At 48.0% G+C, this 26,170-nt stretch overlaps 1 protein-coding gene across 4 annotated transcripts in view; it reads right to left on the bottom strand.

Annotated features, from left to right (window-relative positions):
• The window catches only part of GARNL3 (GTPase activating Rap/RanGAP domain like 3), a 125,652-nt gene that overhangs the window by 60,729 nt on the left and 38,753 nt on the right, over window positions 1-26,170 (bottom strand). For all 4 annotated transcript variants that reach the window (XM_090274744.1, XM_090274745.1, XM_090274747.1 and 1 more), the window contains exon 4: window positions 9,207-9,281. In XM_090274744.1, the coding sequence (XP_090130870.1) occupies window positions 9,207-9,281 (75 nt within the window). The remainder of the gene's footprint in view (window positions 1-9,206; window positions 9,282-26,170) is intronic.

Genomic DNA, 26,170 nt, shown 5'->3' with positions numbered 1-26,170 from the left:
GTACATACAGGGGTTCCGTAAGACTAGGAGGCCGGAGGACAAGTGGGCAGTTGAGGCCCGTATGTCACTTTTTTCCCTCTCACCCGAGGACATGCTTATTGATTTCAGAGAGAGGGGAGGGGAGGGAGAGAAAGAGAGAAACGCTGATTGGCTGCCTCTCGTACACGCCCTGCTGGGGACTGAACCCTCAACCCAGACATGTGCCCTGACTGGGAATCAAACCTGCCACCTTTCGGTTCATGGGATGGCGCTCCACACCAGCCAGGGCTTATATGCCCTCCTGAGCTAAGGAGAAAGAGGGGCAGTGACTTGGACTTCAGAGGGAAGGGAGGCTGTTCACAGGCAGACGAGAAAGAGGACCATTTGGTGAACAGCTCTTGCTGGGTCCCCAGAAACAACGGGACACAGAAAACAACCTAACAAACCCACTTTCTAGGTTCCTCCCTGTCGGCCACCTTCCTGGAGCCGGCTTTTCTTTCCTTTTCTTTTTTTTTTTCAACCCAAAACAGCAACTTCATTTAGATTTTCTTCATATATTGTGCATTACAATGTCCTCGATCTTCCATGGACGAGGAAATATGAGCGAAGCCCACCTAATATACAAGAGTCCACAGATCTTTAAGACATCAGGTGTGATTTCCCGCACACAGCAGGGATAAACACATAGCAGCATCAACTGGTATGAGGCTGGAATCACATTAATATTCCTTCTCGAAACATTTCAAATATTGTCACTATCCAATAGTTTATGATCTAAGTAATTATACATATCCAGACATCATCCATCCCCTTGACATTCTGAAGCACACTGAAAAGTAAGGATCTATGTTTTTAAATTTTGGATGATTCTCTATAGTAAGTATTCTAATTTAGAGCAACACCTGAAAACTATCATTAACTTCCTACTGTGAATCCACTGATATTTTGAAATTCTGTTTCAATTGCATACTTCCCTACATTTTTTACCTCTTCAAAGCCATTTTCAGGCATACATTCTTTGGGCTTTTGTAAACTGTATGTTTTGGACAAAAGTCGATCATTCTTTCTTATGAAGGTAGAAGTCTGCCCCAGCTGTGCAGTCACTGATATGCAATGCAGCTGTAGGACCAGCTAGAAAATTTCCTATAATCTTCTTTATTAACGTTTTTCTCTAGTATGAATTCTCACGTGTCAAACAATCTGTGAATGTCGAAAAAGCAGTTTTCAACACTCTTTTCGTGAGGCTTCTCTTTGGAATGAATTCTCATGTTGAGTAAGGTGTGCAAGAGCTTTGCCACATTTTAAATATTTGCTAGGTTCTCTCCAGAATGAATGATCTGATATTGAGAGAGGTATGAATCAGGATTAAAAACTTTACCGAATTCATTACATTTTGAAGGCTTCTCTTTCAATATATATTCCCTGATGCTGAATGAGGACTGAAAATGGTTAAAGTTTTTGTTAAATTCCTCACTTTTTTTTTCCCTCCAGCATGAATTCTTCAGCGTTGAATAAGTTTGGAGCACAGATTAAAAGCTTTGCCACATTCTCTACATTTGTATGGTTTTCCTTGGAAATGAATTCTGTCATGTTGGGTAAGATGCCACGGATAATTAAAAGATTTGGCACAGACACTATATTTATATTGTTTCTCCTCAGTGTGAACGACATGATGCGGAGTAAGGGTTGAGGAGTGATTAAAGGCTTTGCCACACAGTCCACGTTCCTAAGACTTCTCTCAAGCAGGATTACTCTGACGATCAGTGGGGGCTGAGGGCCGCTTAAGGGCTTTGCCATGTTCCCTACATTTACGCGCTTCTCTCCAGTATGAATCCTCTGAGGTTCAGTAAGGATTGCGGAGTGGATAGAGGCTTTACCACGTTCTCGGCACTGAGAAGGCTTCTCTCCAGTATATATTTTCTGGTGTAGAGCGTGACCTAAAGGCCAATGATATGTTTTACTACATTCTTTCCGTTTATGTTTTTCTCCGGTATAGATTTTAAGTCTATTTAGATTAAATATTTTGCTGAAGACTTCCCCACACGGTAAACATTTGTAAACTTCCTTCCCAACAGGAATATTCTTTTCTTCAGTGCTATATGAAGGTAGCTTAAAAACTGTGACACATTTGCGTCGTTTGTTTATCTTCTCCACTGCAGAAGTAACCTGCTGTGTAATGTGCTTGCACATTTGGTCAAAGACTTCTCCACCTTCTGGTTCTCTGGAAGATGAGTATTCTGTTGATCAACAGGGTTTGACCTGTGGTTAAAATTTCCCAGTGTTCAGTGCACTGATAACTTCTGTCTTCATTATACATACTCCGTATTACTTTAGAGAACAAATCCTCTGTTCCTGGCCTTTGCAACAAGGACTGGTAGTCTCCAGATGACACAGATTTGGCAACAGTACTGCCCCCAATCACGAAAGACTTTCTCACCTCTGGACCCGGGCTGGGGAGACCAGGTTCCCGAAGTTCTCCAACATCACATCTGCGCACAGTTCCTGCTGAGCTGGGTCAGGCCTTCCAGCTCCTCCCGAGAGAACGCCACGGCCCTGTCCCTGAAGGCCAATGACCCCTGAGAGGCAGCCACGTCGTCCTGCTCCTGCTCTGGGTTGGTTTCGCCCGCGACGACACGCGGAGGAGTCACGCCTGCATTTTAAGGACGTGCTTTCAGAGGCCTCAGCACAGCCCACGGCTCTGCTGCCACCACACTCAGGGGCAGAAGAACCGCAGTAGGAGGCTCGGGGGTGGGGACTTCACTGCCCCTCGTGAGCCTCAGGCCCCACGTGCGCAGGAAGGAGGGCTGAGAAAATCAAGTTGAACCGGAAAACCCTGGAGCAGGCTTTGCTAACTGAACTCCTCTGCGCACGTAAGGGGAGTAAAAAGCTCTTCTTGAGTCTTTTGTGTTCTTAAAAATAACCAGCTGAAAATAACCAATATCCCTGGAAAGGCATATTTTGGGGTGGCAAAGCCCTGTGCCCCCTAAACAGCTAAATAATTTTAAAAGCATGTATACACCTTTATCACCACTACCTGGTGCCCCAGAAGGCTCATCCATGCATTTTCCCGGCCAATACCCAACCACGCTCCAACGGTAACCATCATGCTGACGCCTGCACCAGGGATTCATTCGCTCTACCTACTCTAGAGCTTCATAGAATCAAGTCATGTTGTGTGTCTTCATCGGAGCCAGGCTCTCTGTCCTTCAGCACCGTGTCTGTGACATTCATCCACGTGACTGGCACAGCAGGAGGTGACTCTCTCCCGTAGCCACGTCACAGTCCGCCGTGCAGACACCACAGTCTACAGACCGACTCTTCCGTTCGTGGACACATGGATTGTTTCCAGTTTGGGGTTATTATGAATAACGACCCTGGGAACATTCTAGGGTCCGTCTTTTGGGGGACATGGCATGCATTTCGGCTGGGTGTAACCCTGGGTCATGGGACGCAGAGGGTCTGGTTTGTAGATACTGCCAACAGGTTTCCGAAGGGGGCGCACCAGCGGGCACCATGAGCAATAGAAGTGAGTTGCTCCACGCCCCCCGCCAACGCTCAGCATTTCACCTTGTGTTTTAGCGGAGATGGGCCGGGTGTGGGAGTTCCTAGTTGTGGCTTTAATTTTTCAATAAATCCTATTTTAAATGTGTCCTATCTGACAGGGGATTTCAGAGACATGGAAGGTCTGTCTGCAGCACTTTCAGGTGACAGTGGCACAGGAACACGTTAATTGTTAGAGTTTGGCCAGAAAAGTAGGGGGAAATATTCCGATGAGCACCTCTTCCAGACAACTAAAGGCTGACATTGCAAACACCGCCCTTCTTTTATACCCTTGTAGAGAATCATTTGCTAAAAGGACTGCCGGGGGGTAAGGAACCTGAATTATCCTGTGCTGCAGATGTGCCTGGACGTGCTGAAGGAGCCCCGTGACTCAGGAATCCAGAACCACGTCTGCATCGCATTCCAAGGCCCACGAAAGCTCCTGGTTGCCTTCATTGTCTGTTACCTCATTGATGCCTGTGGGATGTGACAGAGGAAGACCGGATCTGGCCACGGTATACTGAACTTGGCCAAAGTCCACACACGACACCTTCCTTTAACATGAATGTCCTCTGACACTTGACTTTAAGCAGGGAACCCACACAACACTCAGACTACAGAGCAGGTCCACGGTTCTATATGGCACCTGTGAGCTTGATTCATGAGCGGGTGCACTTACACGGCCTTAACTTCAGTTGCCAGGTTAAATTGCTGAGAGGACACTGGTAGGAAAGAAGACGGATTTTCAAAAACAATAAACTAAAACCTTTTGAACTGTGAGTAGAAATATAAGTTGCTTGAAAAAAGTGAAATCCCATAAAAATTAAAATTCGTTTCTGTCCCCCATCCTCTGGGCCCCGACCCACTTCCGTTCCCTGTGACAACCATGCCCCCGGAGTGGTTTGGATAGTCCCGGATCTTTTCATGCTTTTACAAAGATGTGTCTACTTTATACATAAATACACGCACAGCACATTCACATTCATACACACACACCTATGTACATACACACGTATATACACATTCATGAGTTTATACACATATGATTTATTTTCATGAGACAAGTAGTATAGATATTATAGTGAAATTTGTTTCTGTCACTCCAGAAAATATCTTACAAATATTTCTATGTCAGTACATATAGAGCTACCTCGTTCTTTTTAACAACTACAGTTTCATTTTTAAATTAAACACTTCAACTGAGTACAGAGGTATAATATATGTGAAGAGCAGAAAGGCGCTCCAACATTCCTGACCTCCCGTTTCCTTCCCCACAAGAAATGACTGTTAAATTCTTAGGTGTCCTTTTGGAAACTTTCTTGCATATCATCAAGCATGTTTATCTTTTTTTTTTTTTTAAGGAAGTGGGATGATACCGTACCAATCATTCTGGAACTTGCTTTTCTGTCCAACACTGTGTCTTAACCATTTCCCTGTGGTTATTACATCTCTCTCCACCTCACTTTCTAACAGCTGCTAAGCATCCCATTGTATAAATGTATCATAATTTACACAATCAGTCCTCTAGTGATGGACAGTGAGGTGGTTTCCAGGTGTTTTTTTCTATTTTAAATAATGCCAGCATACACATCTGAATAGTAGAACTGCTGGCTAAATGCTATATGCATTCTTAATTACTGCTAATTGTCCTCCCAAAAGATGGTACTCATTTACATATTCCAACAGTTCACGGAGAATCCGCCCCATGCTGAGGAAGACAGATTTGTAAAGAGCTGAAAGGCTGTCCCCCCTGCTCTGCCACATACTAACTGATGCACACAAGAGAGCTGTAAGGGAGGTCTCCAGTGAGCCCCCCAGGGTCGCACTCATTTAATTAACAATCAGAATCAGTGCACAGATGGCAGCAGAAGCACAAGGTAATCTAAAGCTTCTCGGGGGGTGGGCTAATAGGACAGGTGACAAAATCAAGATGTCATAAAAACTCCTGACAACCAGCAATTATGGGACACACTAAGGACACTGCCAAACCCCGCACTTAGGCACAAATACAAACTGCAGGTTCAAAGTACAGGGGGCGGGAAGGGCAGCTTCTGGAAACCGGAATTGGTATGAAGCAGGACTTTGTACGAAGCGGGAATTTATACCCATTCTACCCACGAGGAAATGGAGGCTCCCAGGCGTCATCATAAACTGCTAAGTGGTGGAGCTGAGATCTGAACGCAGGGGTGTCTGACTCTGAAATTGCCCTGGCTACCCCACGATGGCGCCTCACAGGTAAATAACAGCACAGGTGAAAATGAATCAAATTCCCAGGACCCACTGAAGTAGGTCAGTCTAACAGGAGACCCACCCCCCGCCACACTAGGCTGGGACCCAAAGGTCCACATATTTATTGAAGGCGTGAAGGAACCAGAGGAGACCACTCTGCCCAAAGGCAGCAGGAAGGCTGCCGTGGCGCTGAGCAGGCTGGGTGGGGAGTGCTTCTGACCACGAGCCAGCCTCCATGTAAATGTGTGGCTCTTTTCTCCATCGCTTGGGTGTTTTAAAAAAGCCTCAAGCTGGGAATTTAGGTTAAAGGTGTCTGGAAAAAGTGAATGCAAATCCTCTGATTCTGACACCAATTCTGATATGTGTCCCCTCCCCAGGCCCCCACACGCCACCAGGCAATCCTCTAACAGCAGCTGGGCATCCTCTAGCTCAACGCAATTCCGAGAGCATCTACCCGAGCCACGGACAGCACACAGCCAGGCCGCGAGCACACGGAGAAGCACAGCGCCCCGTGAACAGGTGCCGGGGGAGCGCGGACCGTAGGCAGAGCGCCACAGCAAATCCACGCGCGGAACCCCAGTCACAGGCGGTGAAACCATGACACTGACGGTGTTTAAAGTAATAAAAGGCAAACTTAACGTTTTAAGATAATGTCCACAGTAACTATAAAAAGGCATCCCGGGGCCAGGCAGTGGTCTCTTAGCTGGGACCCGAGAAGACAGGCAACGAAGGAGAAAACGGAGGATCTAGACATCATCAAATTTAAAAACTTCTGCGCCTCAAAGGAGTCAGCTGAGGAAATGAAAAGACAGCCCACAAAGGAGAGAAAATTTCTGCAAATCATATATCTGAGAAGGGCCTAGTATTGCACTGTATAGAGAATTCTTAAAATTCAATAAAAAGAGGAAAAATAACCCGATAGTGAAACTTTTGCAATTTGTTTGTTCGTGGGTTTGAAAACTCTCAAGCAGCTCTGTGGGCTCCTCCAACGCCCCGACTGCTCTCGCTAACGCAGAGCAAACCGGCTTTCCGCCTGTGTGTTTGTTTTCCCCGAGTCTTGGGTTCCTTCAGATGCTTTTAACTGAAGACCATCAACCAGAAACAGCCGGCGCGCTCCAGCTGAGGGCTCATGCTCAGTGTCTTTGGCAGGAACAAGATTTAAAACCAGATTTGAGCCCTGACAGCGTGTTTCCCAGAGAAGCAATCTGAGACGAGACTGCGTTTTGAATACAATAGGCCACAGGGATTTGTGGACTCAATCCCTTTCCCATCTGCTTCCAAAGCTGCTCCGTAACCTGCCCACGGCCACGCTGCTGGTGAGCTGTGGAGCCACGAGGGACCCAGGCAGGCTGACTCTAGCGTCACTCCTGACTATACCACGCTCCCCAGGTGACTTCCGATCCCTGACCGGGTCCCAGAACACGCCCTCTCATAGGGCAGGCCCAGGGAACATCACCGGCTGAGGACTATTTGATGATCAAAGTGGGGGGTGACCCCAGGACCTCCGCATGAAGGCTCCATTTCTGTCTTTCCTGGGAGGTGTGGCTTTCCTCTAGAAAAGGTGCAGGCAGGGGCCGAGTTGTGCCAGCGTGGGTGGGAAAGCGCCGGGCAGTGGGTTCCCTTTGGGCCGGGCTGAGGGTCTGCAGAGTTCTGGTGGCAGAAGGATTTCTGGAGGTTCAGCAGCCTCTGAGGTCTCTGGTACTCAGGTTCTCAAGGTAGAAACTCAGCGTGGTGGCTGCTGCCTCCTGAGCACGAGACAACCAGGCCTTCGCGTGTCTGCTTCTGAATTAGCTCAGGGGACCCCCTGCGCTGCCCAAGCCTGTGGTGATAAGACTGTCCCGTCTCAGGAGCTGGGCCATTTGGGGAGGGTGCTTTTCAAGCCTCAGAAGCAAATTTCTCTGGCAATTCCTTCTCCTCTGTGGGTTCCACTCCCTCTGCCTTGCAGAACAATGGCGAGGGTACACATCTGGGCAAATGGGTACGTGCCTGGGCAAATGGGTACATGTCTGGGTAAATGGGTACATGTCTGGGCAAATGGGTATGTGCCTGGGCAAATGGGTACGTGCCTGGATAAATGGGTACGTGCCTGGGTAAATGGGCACATGTCTGGGCAAATGGGTACGTGCCTGGGTAAATGGGTATGTGTCTGGGTAAATGGGTACGTGCCTGGGTAAATGGGTACGCGCCTGGGTAAATGGGTATGTGTCTGGGTAAATGGGTACGCGTCTGTGTAAATGGGTACGCGCCTGGGTAAATGGGTACGCGTCTGTGTAAATGGGTACGCGTCTGGGTAAATGGGTACGCGTCTGTGTAAATAGGTACGCGTCTGTGTAAATGGGTACGTGCCTGGGCAAATGGGTACGCGTCTGTGTAAATGGGTATGTGTCTGTGTAAATGGGTATGTGTCTGGGTAAATGGGTATGTGTCTGGGTAAATGGGTACGCGTCTGGGTAAATGGGTATGTGTCTGGGTAAATGGGTCTGCTAAGTCAGGCAAAGGTGAAGATGGGCAACAACTTCCCAAATGCTGGGGCCTTCTTTGTTACATCTCTAGCCCTTCACCAGAAATCCGATTAAGGGGTGGTCAGGAGGGCAAGGCTGGCTATGAGGCGCTAGTTACGGTAACAACTACCGCCATTATTACTATTACAACCATCACTTATTAGCGCTTACTATAAGCCAGGCACAGTGCTAGCAGCTTTTCGAGCTTAGCCTGCAGAACCCTCTCAATCACCCCCCGACACTTTCCATTGTACAGATGAAGAAACCGAGGTTCAGAAAGGCCGGGTGACTTGCCCAGGGCCCTACGACCAGGAGGTGCAGGAGTTGGAACTCACGCCCAGGCCTGTCTGACCCCAAGGCTGGGGTGTGCTGATGTCCTATGTTGGGCAATTTCTCAAAGCAGCAAGGAAGAAAAAACTGGGGGCTTCCACTGCACTCTGCAGTTCTTGGGGGAGACCCCACGGGAAATTTTAAAGAAGAAAGAAAAGCAAGGCGAGTCCCTGCGGCCCGGCAAGGCAGCCCCGGGGAGCCCAGGATGAGGGCTTGGGCCCAAGGAGTGACCTCCTTCCGTGAATACAGACGACATTTCGTAATCACAGTAGCCTTTTGCATCTGTCTCCTGGACCCTGACCGCTCATGTGGCAGTGACAAGGTGACCAGCCTGGACTCTGGGGGCCTTTCACAAAGGGTGCCGTGGCTGTGAACTCGTCTTTGGTCCGGTCTTGTGTGTCTACCTGGTTTTATTACAGACCTTTTAAAGGGCATGTGTCACCCTATTAATAGCGCCTTCCTTACAAAGAATAAGGTCAGGCCCGCCTCACAAGGAGCCCTGGAGCGCTCTGTGAGCCCCTCCAGGCCTCCATCCGGGCACGTCTCTGCGGCAGTGAGGCCCGTGCATTGCTCATATCACAGAGCCATGTGCTTGGGGACGGCACAGGGCCTGGGAGGCGTCCTTACCTCGTCGGAAGAGCCATTCTCCACTCGGAACCGGCCAGCCCTTTGGATGGCTCCATCAGCGTCGCTGGAAATAAGCTGGGGACAAGAGAGCGCGCAGTTAGGGAGCTGGGTCACCATTTGCAACTCCCCTTGCCTGTATCCGTCCTATCAGGGGGCCCAATCCCACGACAGCTGGGGCCCCGCCTAGAAGCTAACGCTCTTTCTGAAGCTCTATCGACCAGGCCCTCACACAGTGGGCCCCACAGTCGTTAGGAGCGGAAGGGCGAGGAACACCTAACCCGCAGGAGTGGAAAAGAAGAGCATCAATTCTAAATGGGAACGTGTTCCAATACTGAAAAAACACCAAGGCGATGCTCCCTGGAAAAAGAATCTTAATGCACATCACAGGTGGGCAAGTGCTGCTCACAGATGGCAAAACCGGAAGCCAAGTCTCAAGTCCAGCCGCCTGCACAGGAAAGCCTGAAAAACACTCACTGGCTGGCATGAGCTCAAGGCTCTGCTCCCATCGCAGGAAGCTCCTGTGCCTCGTTCAGTCTGAAACCGTTTCCAGAAGGCTGATGAGTCCCGGCCAAGGCGGGAGGACTGTATTTCAGCCCTGGCAGCGCGATGCTTGCAAACTGCCACCAAAGGGGCTCGATGCTAGAGAGAGCTGAGTGGAAAGAAGGTCAGGGCACATCAGTTCTAAAGTTCCTGACTTGAGATTTCACTGATGTGCTCCCAAATCTTCTAGGCTGCTCAGGAGCAACTGGAAAAAATGACATCTTAAAAAAATGGATTTTGTTTTTTAGCCTTCGGATCCTGCCCACGGTTTAGGGCACAGATCCGCCAGCAGCTTCCATATCCCAGACTCCTTCGGGCACACGGGCCCAGAGGGGCTCTTCTCACTGCTCTGACTCCAGAACGACCCAGTCAAACGACACACGATTTCTTAAGAAAGACTGTCATCTCATTTGGACACGTGTTGAGAGATATGAAGGCATGAAAATGAAAAATTTCAGGGAAAAATGACAAATTTTCCCAGGGAAAATTATTTGAGAAAGGTTGATAATTTTTTTCCACGATAAATATAAAAATAATTTTATGTAAAATGTATCGAGTGCTTCTACTCTGCCACGAACTTTTCCAGCCTTAACATCATCTCATTTCATTCTCTTCATAACAACACAAGGTTTCACTGTTATTCTCATTTACAAGGGAGGAAACGGAGGCAGAGAAAGGCAAAAATAAGTAGCTGAGGCCACACGTAACAAGCATGTGGTGGACCTGGGATGTGCACTTAGGCAGGCAGACCCCAGAGATCCATTCCCTGGCTACCTAACCATCCTCCACGGAATATCCGTGGTGAAGTCCAGTTTTTACACCTAATCTTTATCTTGCAAAATATTTTTTTTAAACACGTACAAAGAAGACTTTTATGTATGTTCAGCTATTTGTGCCATTATCACACTGCTGGCAACTGAAGACGAGCCACTGCGGCTGTGCAGTACGGAGCTTAACTTTGCCCAAGGAGAGGCCGGCCTCTGCCCTTGGCTCCTGGGAGCTGACCTCTGAGCCCTGGGATGCCCTGCCTGAGTGTCTCTTCACCTGGGGACTTTGAGTCACATGGAAAGTGACATGATTTATCATGGGGGCTTTGGGTCACACGGTATCAGATCTACCTATCGACACTGAGCCTCAGGGGAGCTGCCCTGGTTGGCAGTGCTCCGTATGTACAGATGCACGCCGTTCTAGGAGGAGTTAATGCTGTCCGTGACCCCACGGTGGGTGGCGGTGGGGAGGGGGCAGCTGGGAGCTGCATTTGGAGCTCACGCTCCTGCACTCTGTCCCATGTGGCAATGCCCTGGGCTGATTCTAATCTGTATCCTTTCACCGTAATAAACTGTAAATGAGCTGAACAGCTTTCAGAAGTGCTGTGAGTCTCACAGCAAATTATGGAACCCGAGAGTGGCCTTGGGGACCCCCGAACTCTGTAGCAGTGTCAGAAGTGAGGGATCTTGTGGGCTGGTTTGTGTCTAAAGTACAAGAGCAAGATGAATTGGGGTCTCCTGGGGTCACTGCCACATTCGCAGGGGGAAGTAGAGAGGATTCAGTGTTAATTTTTTCTTTGCTTCTGAGGGAATAGCAAATAGGTTTCAAGTGAATATTATTGGTATAGGCTGTCTCAAGGGCTTTGGGGGAAGCATTCTGAGGTCACACCAGGACTTGGGGAGAAAAAAAGCTGCGATCAATCTGTAACATCTGACACTGGCGTATGAGGAGAGGGTGGTGGACACCCCCCCGAATTAGAGGTTGGTAGACCTAGTCCTCACTACGGCTAGTCTCGTCCAGGACTCAAAGTCTTGGCAGAAGAGCTGATTGTCATGCAATGATTCACTCAAGATACATAAACTAAATGTCTCCCAACTCTATTTCAGAAACTGCCAGGCAAAGGCAATAATGCCCTTTTCCTTTGTTAAGATTAGAACAAGAAGCTTATTGTTTATCTTGCTTGAAAGGCTCAAGAAGAAGGAAGGAAGGGCATGCTTAATGATTTGATGGTTGGAAGGTACTTTGCTCACTCTGAGCACGAAATCCACAGACACTGAACGCAGACCTCAGGCCGACCTGTTTAACTCTATCACCTTTACCATCTGCACCGTCGCCACCTTCATCTAAGTCACTGTCACCTCTCGCCTAGACGACTGCAACCACCCCCTAGCCGGTCCGTGCATCCACCTACCATTGCTTCTCTCCCACCCACCGCTCACACCGTGGCCGGGTGACTTCAGTAAAATCCAATCACCCCACGATCCCGTCTGTCCCAGTACCCCGTGTGCAAATCACTCCCTTGCCTGGGACGCACCCCTCCCCCACCCTCTCCTACGAAGGGCCTACTCGTCATGCAATCGCACCGCAGTCCCCACTGCAGGGGACTTCTTGACCTCAGGGCCTGGGACATGAGCCGGCTGGGAGTTCTGGAGTATCCTCAGAGCTATGAATCTGTTTCTTTGTGGGTCGCTCCTTTCATACCTGTCTGTCCTTATGCACTCCCTCTACTGCCCATGAGAAGCTCCACAAAGACAGGGACTATGATTCTCCTCAGTGCTGCATCCCCCGGCCCACCCCAGCTAAGCGCACTGCCTGGCATAGCATGGATATTCACGAAATATTTACCAAACAAGAAATTTGTAACTAGATGAAGGAAAAATTCCTATTGAAATGACCAAGGGAATACAGAACTGGGGTAAGATCAAGGCCAGTCCTGGACACCAGAGAGGGTTCATTGCTTACACAAGAAACAAAGTGAAGGACGGGCCAAGTGCCCTGAGTCATGGCATGCCAAGGGGTGTCAGCCTGAGTGGTGACCTCATCAAACCCGGGATGTCAGGGCCGTGGGTGGGAAGGCCACCTCCAGTCACACTGGGAAAGTGACCTGGTCTGGTGTGCAGAATGGCAGCCCCAGCCCTGCAGCTGGCTCGGCTGCTGGCTGAATGGCGCAGAGGGGGCCGTGGCAGGGAGCCCTGGCGGCCGGGGCCTGGGGCGGGCTGGCACGCCAGCTGATATGAAAGGGAACAGTGCTCCCGAGAACCAGGGGACAAAAAAATAACACCAAGGGGGAAAACCCTTTCTGCACAGCTGAGATGCTGTTTCTGTCCAGTCTTCCTTCTATTATTCTCGTAACCTCTGACCCGGCCAATCCAAACTGTAAACCTCGGTAAACTCTTCCTTTTGTTGGAAGGAGACCGGGCTCAGTAATGGCACCGTGTCTCCTAGAACCCATCTCAGTGGTCGGTGCCGCACTACCTAGAACTTTCTCTGCCAACTCTTTCTGTGTGGCACAGAGTCCTGGCTGCCACCAAAATCCATGCTTGTCCTCTCCCACGGTAACTGAGCTGTGGCCGGACATGTGGCTGGACCACATTTCCCTCCGGGGGGCCATTCGACTTAATTCTTTCCACTTGAAAGTGGGTCAAAGTTCCGGGTGGCATGTGGAGACTTAGGCCTTCAGAGAGGGCAGGTGCCTCCCCCACAGCTTCCTTCCCTCTTCACTGGCTACAACCTCAATGACCAGAGAGACCTGAAGTCCACAGTGAAGGCAGTTCACTGGGAGACCCCCAATGTGTGGGGCACGGCCACCTACTGCCTTAGACTGCCCGGCTGGATGTGACAGTGAAGGAGCTTGTTCTGAGCTGCAATCTGATGTTCTAAGCCAACTAATATACCCCCTAAGGAAGAACAAAGAAAAAGAAATCATTGAACCTATGACAAGTCCCTAATTTAAAGGGTGGAAACTGATCTGAGGTATCAGAGCAGCTGTTCTTTGAAACAAATTTACTGCAAAAGCACAAGGAAATTTCAGGCAGTGGCTAATTATCCTAATAATTTGGGAGGATATTGGATCTATGAAATGGTATAGTGTGGGATCTGCTTTCAAGATATAAAGCGTGGTTTCTGAGTTTTGAAATGTACACCACATTTCCCAGCGAGCACACTGAACCAAACATTAGATACTCAGAAAAAATGTCCCTAAAGGAGTAAATTAGAAAACCAGTTTGTACACTGGCGCGAGAGGTTTGGAAACAAAGTAGAGAGCAAGGCCGTCGGAGATCTCCCTACTTGAAACCGCAGGGAGGAGGGGCCTGGTCAGCTGGCTCCAGCTACGCCCACCCGGGAGTCCAGGAAGATTGTTTTTAATCTGATCCATCCAGGTCTGTCCTCCTGAGGATGGAGTGAGGGAAGTGGGGCGAAATGAGGACATGGGTAAAGGGGAACCCGGGCCCTGCTTCGAAGTCAACAGGGAGAACCGCACAGGCATTTCAAAGAAGATGAATGGGTTCCACTCCCCCATTAAAAGGAAAATAAGACTCAAAGATTGGGAACATAAATGAAATCTAACCACCAGCAAGAGGCATATTAAATACAATAAAACAATCATGGAAAAGAAAAGCGAAGCCAAAAATACTCATGGTGACTGGGGGAAAAAAAGAGAATGATGAGGGAATAATAAAATCAGATGGTAGAACTCAGAAAAATACAAATTAAAAAAAGTTATAGTACATGAATAAATAAATCCACTCACTCCCAAAATATAAGAATCACAGAAACGTATTATAAAACAAAAAATAAATGGCAGTTTATAAAATTATAATTACAATGGGAAATTTTAGTATGTTTCTTCCTGATAGGTTAAGGCAAAAACTATTAAGAATTTATAGAGGAATAAAATTATAAAATTAATAAGCATAATTTAATAGACAAATATTTAATTTATCAAGGTACAGAGTATACCCACCTTTCAAGAACAGCAACTAAACTTTAAAAAAAAATCATCGAATATTGGCTAGAATGCAAACATAAATAAATTCTATAAAACAGGCCCTGGCTGGTGTGGCTCAGTGGACTGAGCGCTGGTCTGTGAACCAAAAGGTCACTGATTCAATTCCTGGTCAGGGCATCTGCCTGGGTTGCAGGCCCGGTCCCCAGTTGGGGGCGTCTGAGAGGTAATTGATTGATGTATCCCTCCTTATCTTTCTCCCTCCCTTGCCCTCTCTCTAAAAAATAAATAAATAAAACCTTAAAAAAATTCTTTAAAACAGAAAAGCACAGGTTATATTTTAGCATATTGCCACTGAATCAAATGATTAAAAAATTGAAAATTTAAAAATATACATCTGAAAAAAACTCGGGTCAAACAGGAAAATTAAAATTGGACACTATTCAGACATCGACAGAGAACAGCACATATTAAAACATGCAATTCAATAGATGCTACAGTCACAGGAACACTCATAATCTTAAATGCTTTCATTGTGAACCAGAAAGAATAAAAACAATGGCCTACTCATTAAGCTCTAGAAGATACAAAAATAGAACAGTGAAATAAACCCAGGAAAGCAGGGGAAAGGAATCAATAAAACATCAGAGCAGAAATTACAGATTTAGAAAGACAGCAGGATCAATAAACACATCTAGGAGGTCACCAGCAAGTCGGATTTTAAAAAGCAAAGAACACGCGCAAGCCCACAGAGTGATAATAAAGGAAACATCATGACTAAGAGGAAAGAGATTTTTCAGGGCATGAGAGAATAAGATACGAACCTGTGCGACTATTACCGAACACTTCAGTGGAAGGAAAACTTTCTAGGAAAATATCCACAATGAAAATGATTTGAAGACGAGAAAGAAACCTGAACACACCGAGAACTGTTTGTAGAACTGATCATGGTGCTCACTCACAGGGTCGCAGGGCAGCGTCGCCCGAAAGAAGGAGGAAGGAGCAGAGTTCTCCTGCGTTTGTTCTGGTGCCGAGGTTCAGGGGTGTTAACATACATTTAACATCAGCAATGCTAAAAAAAGAGACCAGAATTTTCATTTTATTTTACTTGGTTCTGTCTTAACATCCGACCTGGCCACACACTGAAAGGCAAAGGCAGAGGCTGGTGTCGGCCAGGCACTGACAGGGAGGGATTCCTTTCGAGTTCTTGCACCTTCCACTCCGGTAGCCATGGCACCATTTACATTTAATTTTAAATTAATTAAAATGAAAACCATCCGGTTCCTCAGCTGTACTTGTCACATTTCAAGTGCAATAGCGCCCGGAGGCTGCTATACTGGACAGGCCGCAGGTTTCCACAGGGACGTCCTGCTGGACAGGACCGGGGCGTGCCGGGCGCGGATGCAGCGCGGGGGCCAGCAGCAAGCCAGCTTCTTGGGGTGAGGCTCCTTCAGTGAGTTAAATACACTAGAAACAGAGGAACTTTGTGCAATTTAACATCCTGAGCAGAGGCTTTCGTCCAACATCAGCCAAAACTGCAGCAACGTCCAATGTTGTACATGTTTTGTTTCTGGAAGAAAGTAACTTCCAGGTAATAATATCTATTTGTATTGATTTAAAAAATTAATTTAAGAGAAAAAAACAAAACAAAACAGGGAGCATGTTATTCATTAACTACTGTAAATAAAAGTATTATTTGTTTTTATATTATAGACAATTAAATGAGACTACTTCCTAAGTTAATACAAGTACATAATTTTTCAAAAACAAAAGGATTTTTCCTCTCTACGTAACTGCTCTGTTTCTTTGGGTTGGTGTCTGTTTCCATCGTAAAGCGGGGCTAGGATTCCCTGCAACCTCTGTTCATCACGCACTGTGCACGTGACACTCAGGTAGGTAAAGCACAGGAACAGGATTTTGACCCAGAGTAAAACCTCCAGAAGTTTACGTGAGTATATCTTTAAAATAATATTCCAGGCTCAGCTCCCTCCATCTCCTTTCTTTAAAATGAGTGGTTATGAATATGGGTGTTGGCGATCAACCGATCAGGTTCGAATCTCAGTTCCACACTTTTAGCTGTGTGATCTTGGACAAATCTCTTCATTTTTCTTCTCTAAATCTGACTTTCTTTTATCTTACAAATGGGGACAATGATTGTAGCCACTTCTAGGCTTGTGGAGAGGATTCAATAAAATAAAATGTGTAATGAGCCTAGAACAGTGCCTGGACATAGGAAGTGCCCAAGAAATGTTAAACAACACATATAGTACTGTAATTGATAGAAAAGCCTCTGCTTATTATTAGTTAGTATGATTCAACCATTCGAATGCTGTCTTTCAACTCTTGGACGCTCTGTTTAAACATTTGTCTGTCTGGCAAATGTCACCAAGAACCTATTTCCCAGGGCCTGTACTAACCGCAGGACTTATGAAGACAAATGCACCGCGATCCCTGGCCCGGAGGAGCATGAAGACCAGTGAGACAGAGAGACGCCCACATAAACAGATAAATCAGCACACAACCTGGTTAAATGCCACAACAGGAGCAAGAACGGGGTGCTGGGGGAGGTCAGAGGCTGGAGAGACAACTCTGCCTCAGGGAACTGGAGAAGGTTTCATTGCTGTAATGCAATTTATTCTGGAAGCCATATGGAACCTTTGAGAAACGATTTCCAACATAAGCATATTAAAGAAAAAAATTCCAACTACGGGTCAAGAAGACCTATTTGACCCGGTATATGCAGACACCCGCCCCCTGCCCCGCCACACATCACCCCTGAATTAGAAAGTACCAGTACTGCTCAGAGGGATGAAAGAAAGTTTAAATGTTTCCATCACAAAAAGGTGTGTGTTGTGGGGAGGGGTCCAGACCTGAATGTGGAGCGAATGAGTCATTCTTGGCCTCTAGGGTGAGTGCTGCCGCCAGGCCCTGTACCTGGTCATCCTTGGCCACTTCTGCTGCCTTCAGGGAAAGCCCAGGGAGTGGAGTGCAGGGACCAGAGGAGACGGTCTCACCTCGAGCCTACGCTGCTTGTGCCAGGGGACAGGGAAACTATTTTGGGGATCGAGCTGCTGAAGCGGGGAGCCGCTGGGTGCATGTCAGAACACTGGGGGTGGGGTGGCGCGGAGGACTCTCCAGCCAGGAGAATAAATGTTGGCAGAAGGAGAACCACCAAGGCCCCAGATCTGGGCTCAGATTTAAAACAAAGTCATCAATCAGTCGCCACCATCCTCAGCAAATTCAACATCCATCACGATGACTCATCCGATGTTCTGAGCTCCTGGCCTTCTGCTTTGTCACATCCACTAACTCCCCTCGACCTCAGGGCCTGGCCACGCACCACGAACGCTGCCGAGACGCTCGCGCCGCGCGGCACAGCTGTGCCCTGACAGCACCCAGCCCGCCGCCCACACTGGCTCCTTCCCGTACGCGCTCTCCGGGACCCGTGGTTAACCCCGCTGCCACCGCACCGCACCGCACAACACGCGGATCTCGCACGCTGCCGACTTGTCAGGCCCCCCCCCCCCCCCCCCCCCCCGCGCCCAGCCCCAGCTCTCAGCACCCTGGCCAAGAAAGGCCCCACCCGGGGCGCCTGTGCTCAGAGAAACAAAAGCTCCCGCACTCGACCCCGGCTCCATCCTCACGCCCCCCGCCCGCTGCTGTCAGCCATTCCTGCTTCACTTCCCGTGTGATGTCTCCTGCCTTGTCCTTGGCTCGTCAGCCACCATCCCCGAAATAGCCTTCCTGTTAAGAGATGACCTTTGTGCCTGTTTTACTGAGAAATGGGAGGCAAGTCAGGATGAGTGCTGTCATCTAAGCCTCCGTTCCAAAATATATCTGTCTTGGTTTCCTCGTCCCTGAGATTCAACTTCCCAGTAAAATACCTGTGAAGATTCAGCACCCAAGGTGACAATTCATGAGCCTGAGGACAGACTGGCCACCCTATGGCCCAAACACCACGGCATTTCTACCTACCACACGGCCAATGGAAAAGAACTGAAAAACGTATCTGGTCACCAACTTTATTGCCTGAAACGGCAAACCTGTGGTCAGCACAGAAAGTCGGAGGGGCCATTACCCTCCCCTCAGCGATCTCCTTTTGGCTGAGAGACATCGGTCCTACAGAAAGAGTCACAGCAAGACCCTGGGGTCATCCCTTTACTGCATGGGTGTTGCACTTCAGGGTGCCTGCAGCTGTACGAGCACCTCGCCAAGGAAACACTGGGCAAGAAGGAAGAGGGAGGAGGAGAAAGTCCATTTTAGAGAAAGCAGTCTTCACAAGCAAAGTGCCACACGTAGGGGGGAAGACAGGAAGCGTCCTGGCAGCAGAGCCGTTGGCCGCCAAAGGGGGGTTGGGGATGGGGAGGGATTTCGCCTCTTCAGAATCTCCATCCCGTCCTTCAATCTACACGGATTCTGTTTTCTCGAGCTTGTGTAAAATGCTGAGCAAACATTATCAATCCCCCCCTTCCAACCAGACCGCCACCCCTAGCCCCTAAACCCCATCGTATGTGAATGTTCTGGAGCCGCTGGTTCAGAGCAGCGCTCAGCTGGGCACGGAGAGCACCTTGTCTCACTCCTGCAGAGTGAGGACAAACACCAGCGAGGTATTGGGGACCGATCAAGGAGCTCTGCAGAACCAGGAGCCCCCCAGCTGTGCAGCTCGGAGGGGCTGCAGCCCCTGGAAGGATGAGCGCTGAGGGCCGGTTTTATGTGCTGTCTGTTGAAAAGTACAAGGTCTGAACAGGTCTCTTTGTTTGAAGATTTGGTAAGAAGAAGAATGAAACCAATACGGGAGCTATGGAAAAAAAAAGCTACATATGATCCTGAAAGCTAAAAAAGGAAATATATCATTTTAAATCATAAAACCAAAATAAAATTTTAGAAAAGCAGTTATTGTCTTCAATAACACAGAAGATGTGATCTTTGCAACAAGTGCATAAGGCTTGTGGAACTGGGGGAGATAAAAAAAAGGACCATAAATAAAATTAAATTAAAAAAGAAAAACAAAACACTATAAACAAGAACAAGAACAAAAAGGGACCGAAACATGCAAATATTTTCCTCATTGGAGGAGGAAAGCGACGTGGTCATGGTAGGATCAGGGACAATGATACGTTCATCATCTGAGATGCTTTCCCAGAACGAAAAGGAACAAAATACAATGAGAAAGGAAAGGCAGTATGAGGACAGAGAAAAGGACCTTTCTAACTGTTTCAAGGGGGTGGGGGTGGGGGATGGACAATACTCGAAGATACAGCAGAAGGAAATATTCAGCCCTGACAAAACACCTGCGTCTAAGAATCACTCAGGCACAATGTTCTAGGCAAAATTAATGAAAAGAGAAACAATGTAGAGAAATCATGGGAACATTTTTAAAATAAAAGAATAATGAAGATCTGAGAAAATCCACGCAGGAAAGGGTACCAAGAAAGAAAATAAATTAAACTGCCTCGGACTTCTCTTCACAATACTCAAGGGCAGAAGGTAACTGTACTGGACTGACTATCACCCCTCAAAATTTACACCCACCTGCAGTCTCAGGAGGTGCCTTTACGTGCAGGGAATCTTTGCAGGTGTAATTAACGAAGATGAGGGCACAGGGATTGGGGTAGTGACTGAACCCAACGGCTGGAGTCTTTATAAGAGAAAAGAGGGAGATGCAGATGCAGAGACTCAGGAAAGAAGGCCATGAGATCACAGGACCAGAGACTGTAGTGATGTGGCCACAAGCCACAGGTGTCAGGGGTGGCTGGCAACCCCAGAAACTAAGACAGGCAAGGATTGATTTTCCCCTACAGCCTTCAGAGGGCGAGAGCATGGGTCTGGACTTCTAGCCTCTAGAACTATGAGAGAAAGAAAGTGTATTTTGAGCCATTTGCCTTGTGGTGATTTGTTACAGCAGGTCTAGGAAGCTAATATGATAACAGATCACAATTTGTGAAGTTTTAAGAGAAAGAGGTGATGACTCAGAAATTTAAAACCAGCCAAGCTGTTCTTCTGGAAGGCATAACTTGAGATAGTCTCAGGTAGGTAATGAGTAAGAAAAGATACATTCATGTCTTGCCTAAAAATCTTACCTGGAACTCTCAGACAGGGATAGTTACTATTGCTTTGGAGTAACAGCCAACACAATTCGACATGAAGAAGAAGAAACGAGATTTGGATGGGAGGAGACACAGTTGTTTGTAGAAGAGTATCTATGCCTTCAAAAGATTATTATACTTTGTTTTTAAGTAAAAAAGCACAATAAAGTATATAAAGCCACTTTGTTTATAAATTTAATTACTAAAGGGACCTACACAAAATCTTAACAGTGATTATCCATAGGTGGTAGGGTTACTGATGAATTTAATTTTCCTGTGCTTTTCAGTACATTTCCAATGTTCTATAATGAGCATGTATTCCTATTGCAATCAGCACAGTATCTGAGCATGCACAAGCATCACACACACAGAGAATGGAAAGTAAGATAAAAAATTTAAGAAGAGAAAAAAGAATTCATCAGACACCAGCTTTTAGCAAAACTGATGGTCTAGCAGCTCACACATAGCCATGTGGCAGGGAGTTAAGTGCCCTTGGGGAGATAACAAAAAAGGACCACGAGCTCTGCCCCCTAGGAGAGGTAAGAGATCCCCACAAGGAATTCCAGTGTAAATACGGCAGGTGCCACCGAGAAACGCAGAGAATTGAGCAGAGAGAGTGAACGATGTCTCTCCCACCCGAGAATCGGAGAATGCTGTGTGGAAAGCCGAGACCTGGCAGAGGCCCGTTTCAGGAAGGTATTTTAGAAGGAGGGAGAGGCACAGAGAAGCCCAGAGGCCGGGGTCCTGGGGGGCAAAGCCCCGCCTGGCTGGACCGTGAGGGAGGCTCCCGAGGTAGGTCAGAGTGAGACTGGGAAGGCCTCCCAGGTCGGGCCGCAGAGCAGGAGAAGTGCTGGGGGTTTTCTGTCGTTCTGCTGCGGCTGTCGGTTGCCGGTTTCAAGGCATAAAGGTGACGTGGACAGAGCAGGACGTTGGGGTATTTTTTTTTACAGCATTAAGGAAATCAAAGCCCCCAGATTCGGGTTCATGACAGCTGAGGATTCTGACAAACTGGATGTAATCTTATCAAAACTCGTTGAATGGAATCTTTGAGAAGTCAGGGAGAGCAAGAGAAAGTGCCAGGAGCTCGGGGAAACGGGGAATGGCAGGAACGTCATACTCAAAGGAGCGAACACAGAAGCAGTCCTGTTCCCGAGAAAAAGGCACGTTCTTCAGCCCACTCAGATACATGGAATCAGACCCTGAAGTTCAGAGAAACTCTTCCAGTGAGGATCATGCACATGACGCTGGACGGGCACTGGACAACCCGTGACAACGGCCACACGACAGAGCTCTGCGGTCACTAAAACCTGCTGTGGATGGGGTGGGGACCGAGCTCCACAGCTTGGCTCTCAGCCCCCTCGGCTGTCAAATGGGGGTAAGAGCGGGCTCTACACCTCAGCAGGTGGTTGTGACATTTAAACCGGTACATGCGTATTCCATGCACACGCATCCCATTCCTACGTGCGCCTGTGTCGCTGTCTGGCACGGGCTGTGCACACTCATGTGAACAAAGAGCAACCTGGCCATGAAGTGCGTTCAGCACGTCTCCCCAGCAGGACTTGGTACGCGGCTGGACCTGGGCTGTGGGGGACTGCTTGGTTCTGGAATTAGCAATGGAAAGGAAGGTGGTGCCAGTCGCTGAGCAGTCTGGGGAAGAGGGACGAGGGTGAGTCCAGCGTGGGGCATGTTAGGGTTCAGTTGCCCACGGGCCAGCCCAGCAGAGATGCCCAGGGGGCCTTTGGGCAGCCAGGCATTTGGGTGGAATACGCAGATCTGCCAGTCACCAGTCTAAAGGCAGAAGCTGAGGCCCCAAGGGGAGGGGAGATCCCGGGAGAGCCTGCAGAGTGAGGGGAGCGTTGTAGGCAGCCCCAGAGGAGGAGGAGGAGGAGCATCCAACAGTCAGGGCCGGTGGCAGGAGAGAGGGGAGCCGCACGAAGCTGGGAAGGCGAAGCAGGGGGGCAGGGGGAAGAACGCGAGAGCGAGTGGCCGCACACGCCAAGGGAGCAGTTTTAACGGGGCCCCTGTGCAGCCTGGTCCCGAGAGATGAAGGCTGGACGTGTCACCTGGGTATGCTAGCAATGGGGTCTTCAGTGACCTTGGAAGAGCAGGCTCAGAGGAGTAAGGAGGGAAGGCTCTGCAGGCAACTTCATTTGTCTTTTTTTTTTCTGTAAGCTGTCCCTAGCAGTGCTTACTAGTCTTTAACTTCATTCAAAACAATCTTATTAGATTGTATGGTGACCCCTGTCATATCAGCATGCATTTTTAAAAAATGCATCAAAATCGGTGAATTTTTGTACAGCAATTGTAATATAGAAGATGGAAGAAGATACACAACAGTTTGGCATATTATGCTATATTATTTCAAGAAAGGTAAAAATGCAACAAACGCACACACTCAAAAAGATTTGTGCAGCGTATGGAGAAGGTGCCGTGACTGATCGAACGTGTCAAAAGTGGTTTGTGAAGTTTCGTGGTGCTGTTAGCCTTTTGGCCAAATAATCCTTTGCTGTGGGGCTGTCTTACACATTGGAAGATGTTTAGCAGTCCCCCTGGCCTCTACCCACTAGAGGCCAAAGATGGGAAATAGCTGGCAGACTCAAAATATCCAAATCAATAAAGTTACTGGTTAAAATGAAAAAAAAAAAAGTGTCTTTTATTTTATGGAAAAAAACTAAGCAGACTTTTTGTCCAATCCAATAAATAAAATAAGTATTGGCTTTTTTAAAAAGTTGGAAGTATTTTTATAGTATACCAGGGGACTATATCCAACTAGGTGAGGACCACTGGGGTCAATGAACAAAGACCCCAGGATACCAGCAGACGCTGAAGGAGCCAGAGACCGTGAGCTGAGCTGAGGTCACTGTCGCAGCAGTGAGGACCACCATGAGAAGGAGGATGGCAGTGCAGGACTGGGTGACTCGTGTGGCCACTAAAGAGCATGAACAACCCTGGACCTGCAGGAGGGAGTCTGAGTTTTGAAACTAGCCAGCATGCTGGTACTGAATATCATGGAAGTGGCTGTTTCCAAGATTTTTGCCTGGGAAAATGTGGAGGACTTGCCTGGTATTCTTACTACGGTGTGTGATTAGCTAGTGGATTTGGTCTAGTTTTGTGCCCCAACTACACCATTACCACAGAGCTCAGTGTTCAAGATGGTCACCAAATGGCTGGTCAGGAGTCGCTGATGCTCCCCAAGGAAAATAGGTCATAAAACCACACTATCTCAGAAAGGAGGGAGGGGCGGAGACAAGGGCCATAACCATTCTGTAGACCAGACTTCCATCAACAGGGAACTGCAGATACACTGTGAAGGGCTGGATACAGAAACACCGTTTGTTTCGTTTGTGCTCTGCCTTATTCTGAAAATAGTTAAAGCAGCTTACTGAACCGTATCTTACCCAAAGGATAAAATTAGATAGCGAGCAAGCTTAGAACAAGGGAAAAGTAGGTGTGGTAAATAAACTGAAAGCGAAAGAATAAGAATAAGATGCATGCTATTAAGTCCTGCAAGACAAGCTGAAGCTAGGGCTCCGAGCTTCCCAGAGGCCGATGCGAAGAGGAAAGCCCGTCATTTGCAGGGTTCTGATGCCTATGAGGTAAGCAGCGGAGCGGCCTCTCAGCGGCCTGGTGCTTTTTGGTCCTGACACTCAGAAGTCCTCTTACAAGTGGCACTTTGTGGCAGACTGAGACAATACTCAAGAGCACCCTACAGGACACATGCCATGCAGATCCATACGGCCCTCTGCCACTCTGTCCATCAGTGCAAGCTGAAGGCGGAATGCCGAGGGGCAGACCCACAGAAGTGAACCTGAGAGGGACCAAGAACGGCAGGCCAAGTGCCTGTGGCTACCTTATCGTTAGGATTAATCCAGGAATTAAATTTAAACCGCTTACGGCATGGACAGCTCTTTGGGTCATTCTTTATAAATGTTCTCAAAACCAAGCTTTCGTTAAGGTTTAGAGAGAAGAGGGTTTGAAGTTATACACTTGGGCTAACACCTAGCCCAGAGCTCCTCTCTGCTGCTGCACGCGGCAGAGGTGTTGGCTGGGACCATTACCCTGGTTTCCTCAGAGAGCTGCCTGTAGGCAGAGGGGTTCTAAGCAGTGGCCTCGAAGACGAAGGGATTAGGCCCAGGGGCTCTCGGAGTCAGCGGGTTCCAGGGTCACCTCTGCACTCACAAGCCGTGGGACGTCTCTGAGATGATCAGTTAAATGGGGCTCCATTCAATACCCACAGATGCCTGCTGCGCCCCCGCAGCGTGCGGCATAACCAAGTACTACCTACCAGCTACGGTCGTTTGTGGGGGGCTAAGTAGGTAAATGCATCTAAAGCATTGATCTCAGAAACTGGTACACGGTAAGCATTCCGTAAATGTTGAAACTAAGAATAGCAATAACAAAATAATAATGAAAGATTTCTGATTTCATTCTAAATGCATAAATAATTATAATGGTTAAGGTTTCCCAGTTCTACCTCACCAAAAACGGTTGCCATAATTTTAATCTGGAAAAGGTTCAAAGTCAGCATTCCTATCACCCACAAAGGCATCAAAGATGTCCAAAAAAAGCCCCAGTTTTAAACCAGGTTAACTTAGTGGTGAATGCTCTGTGATAAATGTTGTGGTGCCTCCATGAGTCAACGCGTTCTGAAAGACTTAGATCCAAGCCAGTTAAATATTAAGAACATCTGTCAACAGTAAGATTCGAGCTGCAGAATGTTAAGGTCTTGATGTTTTGCTGTTCCTGAGGGAAGTACGCTGTCCCTTCACCGCTCCCTCAATTTGACAATACCACACAGAATATAATTTCTCCCATAAAATGCCTATGAAAAAAAACGAAAAAGCCGACTCAGTCCTAAATAGTGAACAAAACCTGCGCTGAGCTAGGGATGCTGGGCAGGCAACTAAATCACTCATTAGCCGAGAGCAGTCTTTCTGCACAACAGTCCTGCAGGCATAATTCAGATTGGTGCCCGAGCAGAAATACAGATGCCTACGTATCAGGCTTCAGGGGTCCTCAGACAGTCAAAACCTCAAACGTTAAACTCTGCAGATGCTAAGCAAGTCCACCGTAGACTCCCCTTTTGATAATAATTAAATAGTACAGGCAAGCATCCTCTGAGGCTCCCTGAGTCCATCCCATCAACCCATGCTCTCCTTGGAGAGAAGCATTTCCATGTGTCTTTCCGATGCAGCAGGGAGCATGCAGTGCGTCCAACGCAGGCTTTAGTCATTAAGGTGCACGTTTAAAAAGGAATGGCCACGCCCTGGCTGGTGTGGTTCAGTGGACTGAGTGCCGGCCTGCGAACCACAGGGTCGCCGGTTCAATTCCCAGTCAGGGCACAGGCCTGGGTTGCGGGCCAGGTCCACAGCCTGAGGAATGCAAGAGGCAACCGGTGGATGCATCTCTCACATATCAATGTTTCTCTCCTTCTCTTTCTCCCTCCCTTCCCACCTCTCTAAAAATAAATACATAAAATCTTCAAAAAAAGAGGGCACCTTCGCTGGTTCGATTCCCGGTCAGGGCACATGACTAGGTTCCACGTCAGGTCCCCAGTGGGGGGCGTGAGTGAGAGGCAACCACACAGTGATGTTTCTCTCCCTTTCTCCTTTCCTCTCTCTCTA

This window comes from Furipterus horrens, unplaced genomic scaffold (genome assembly GCF_987537825.1).
Source record: "Furipterus horrens unplaced genomic scaffold, mFurHor1.1.pri manual_scaffold_4, whole genome shotgun sequence".
In the NCBI taxonomy this organism is placed as follows: Eukaryota; Metazoa; Chordata; class Mammalia; order Chiroptera; family Furipteridae; genus Furipterus; species Furipterus horrens.
Note: the sequence above shows the minus strand (reverse complement) of the source record. Positions and strands in the feature narration are given on the sequence as shown.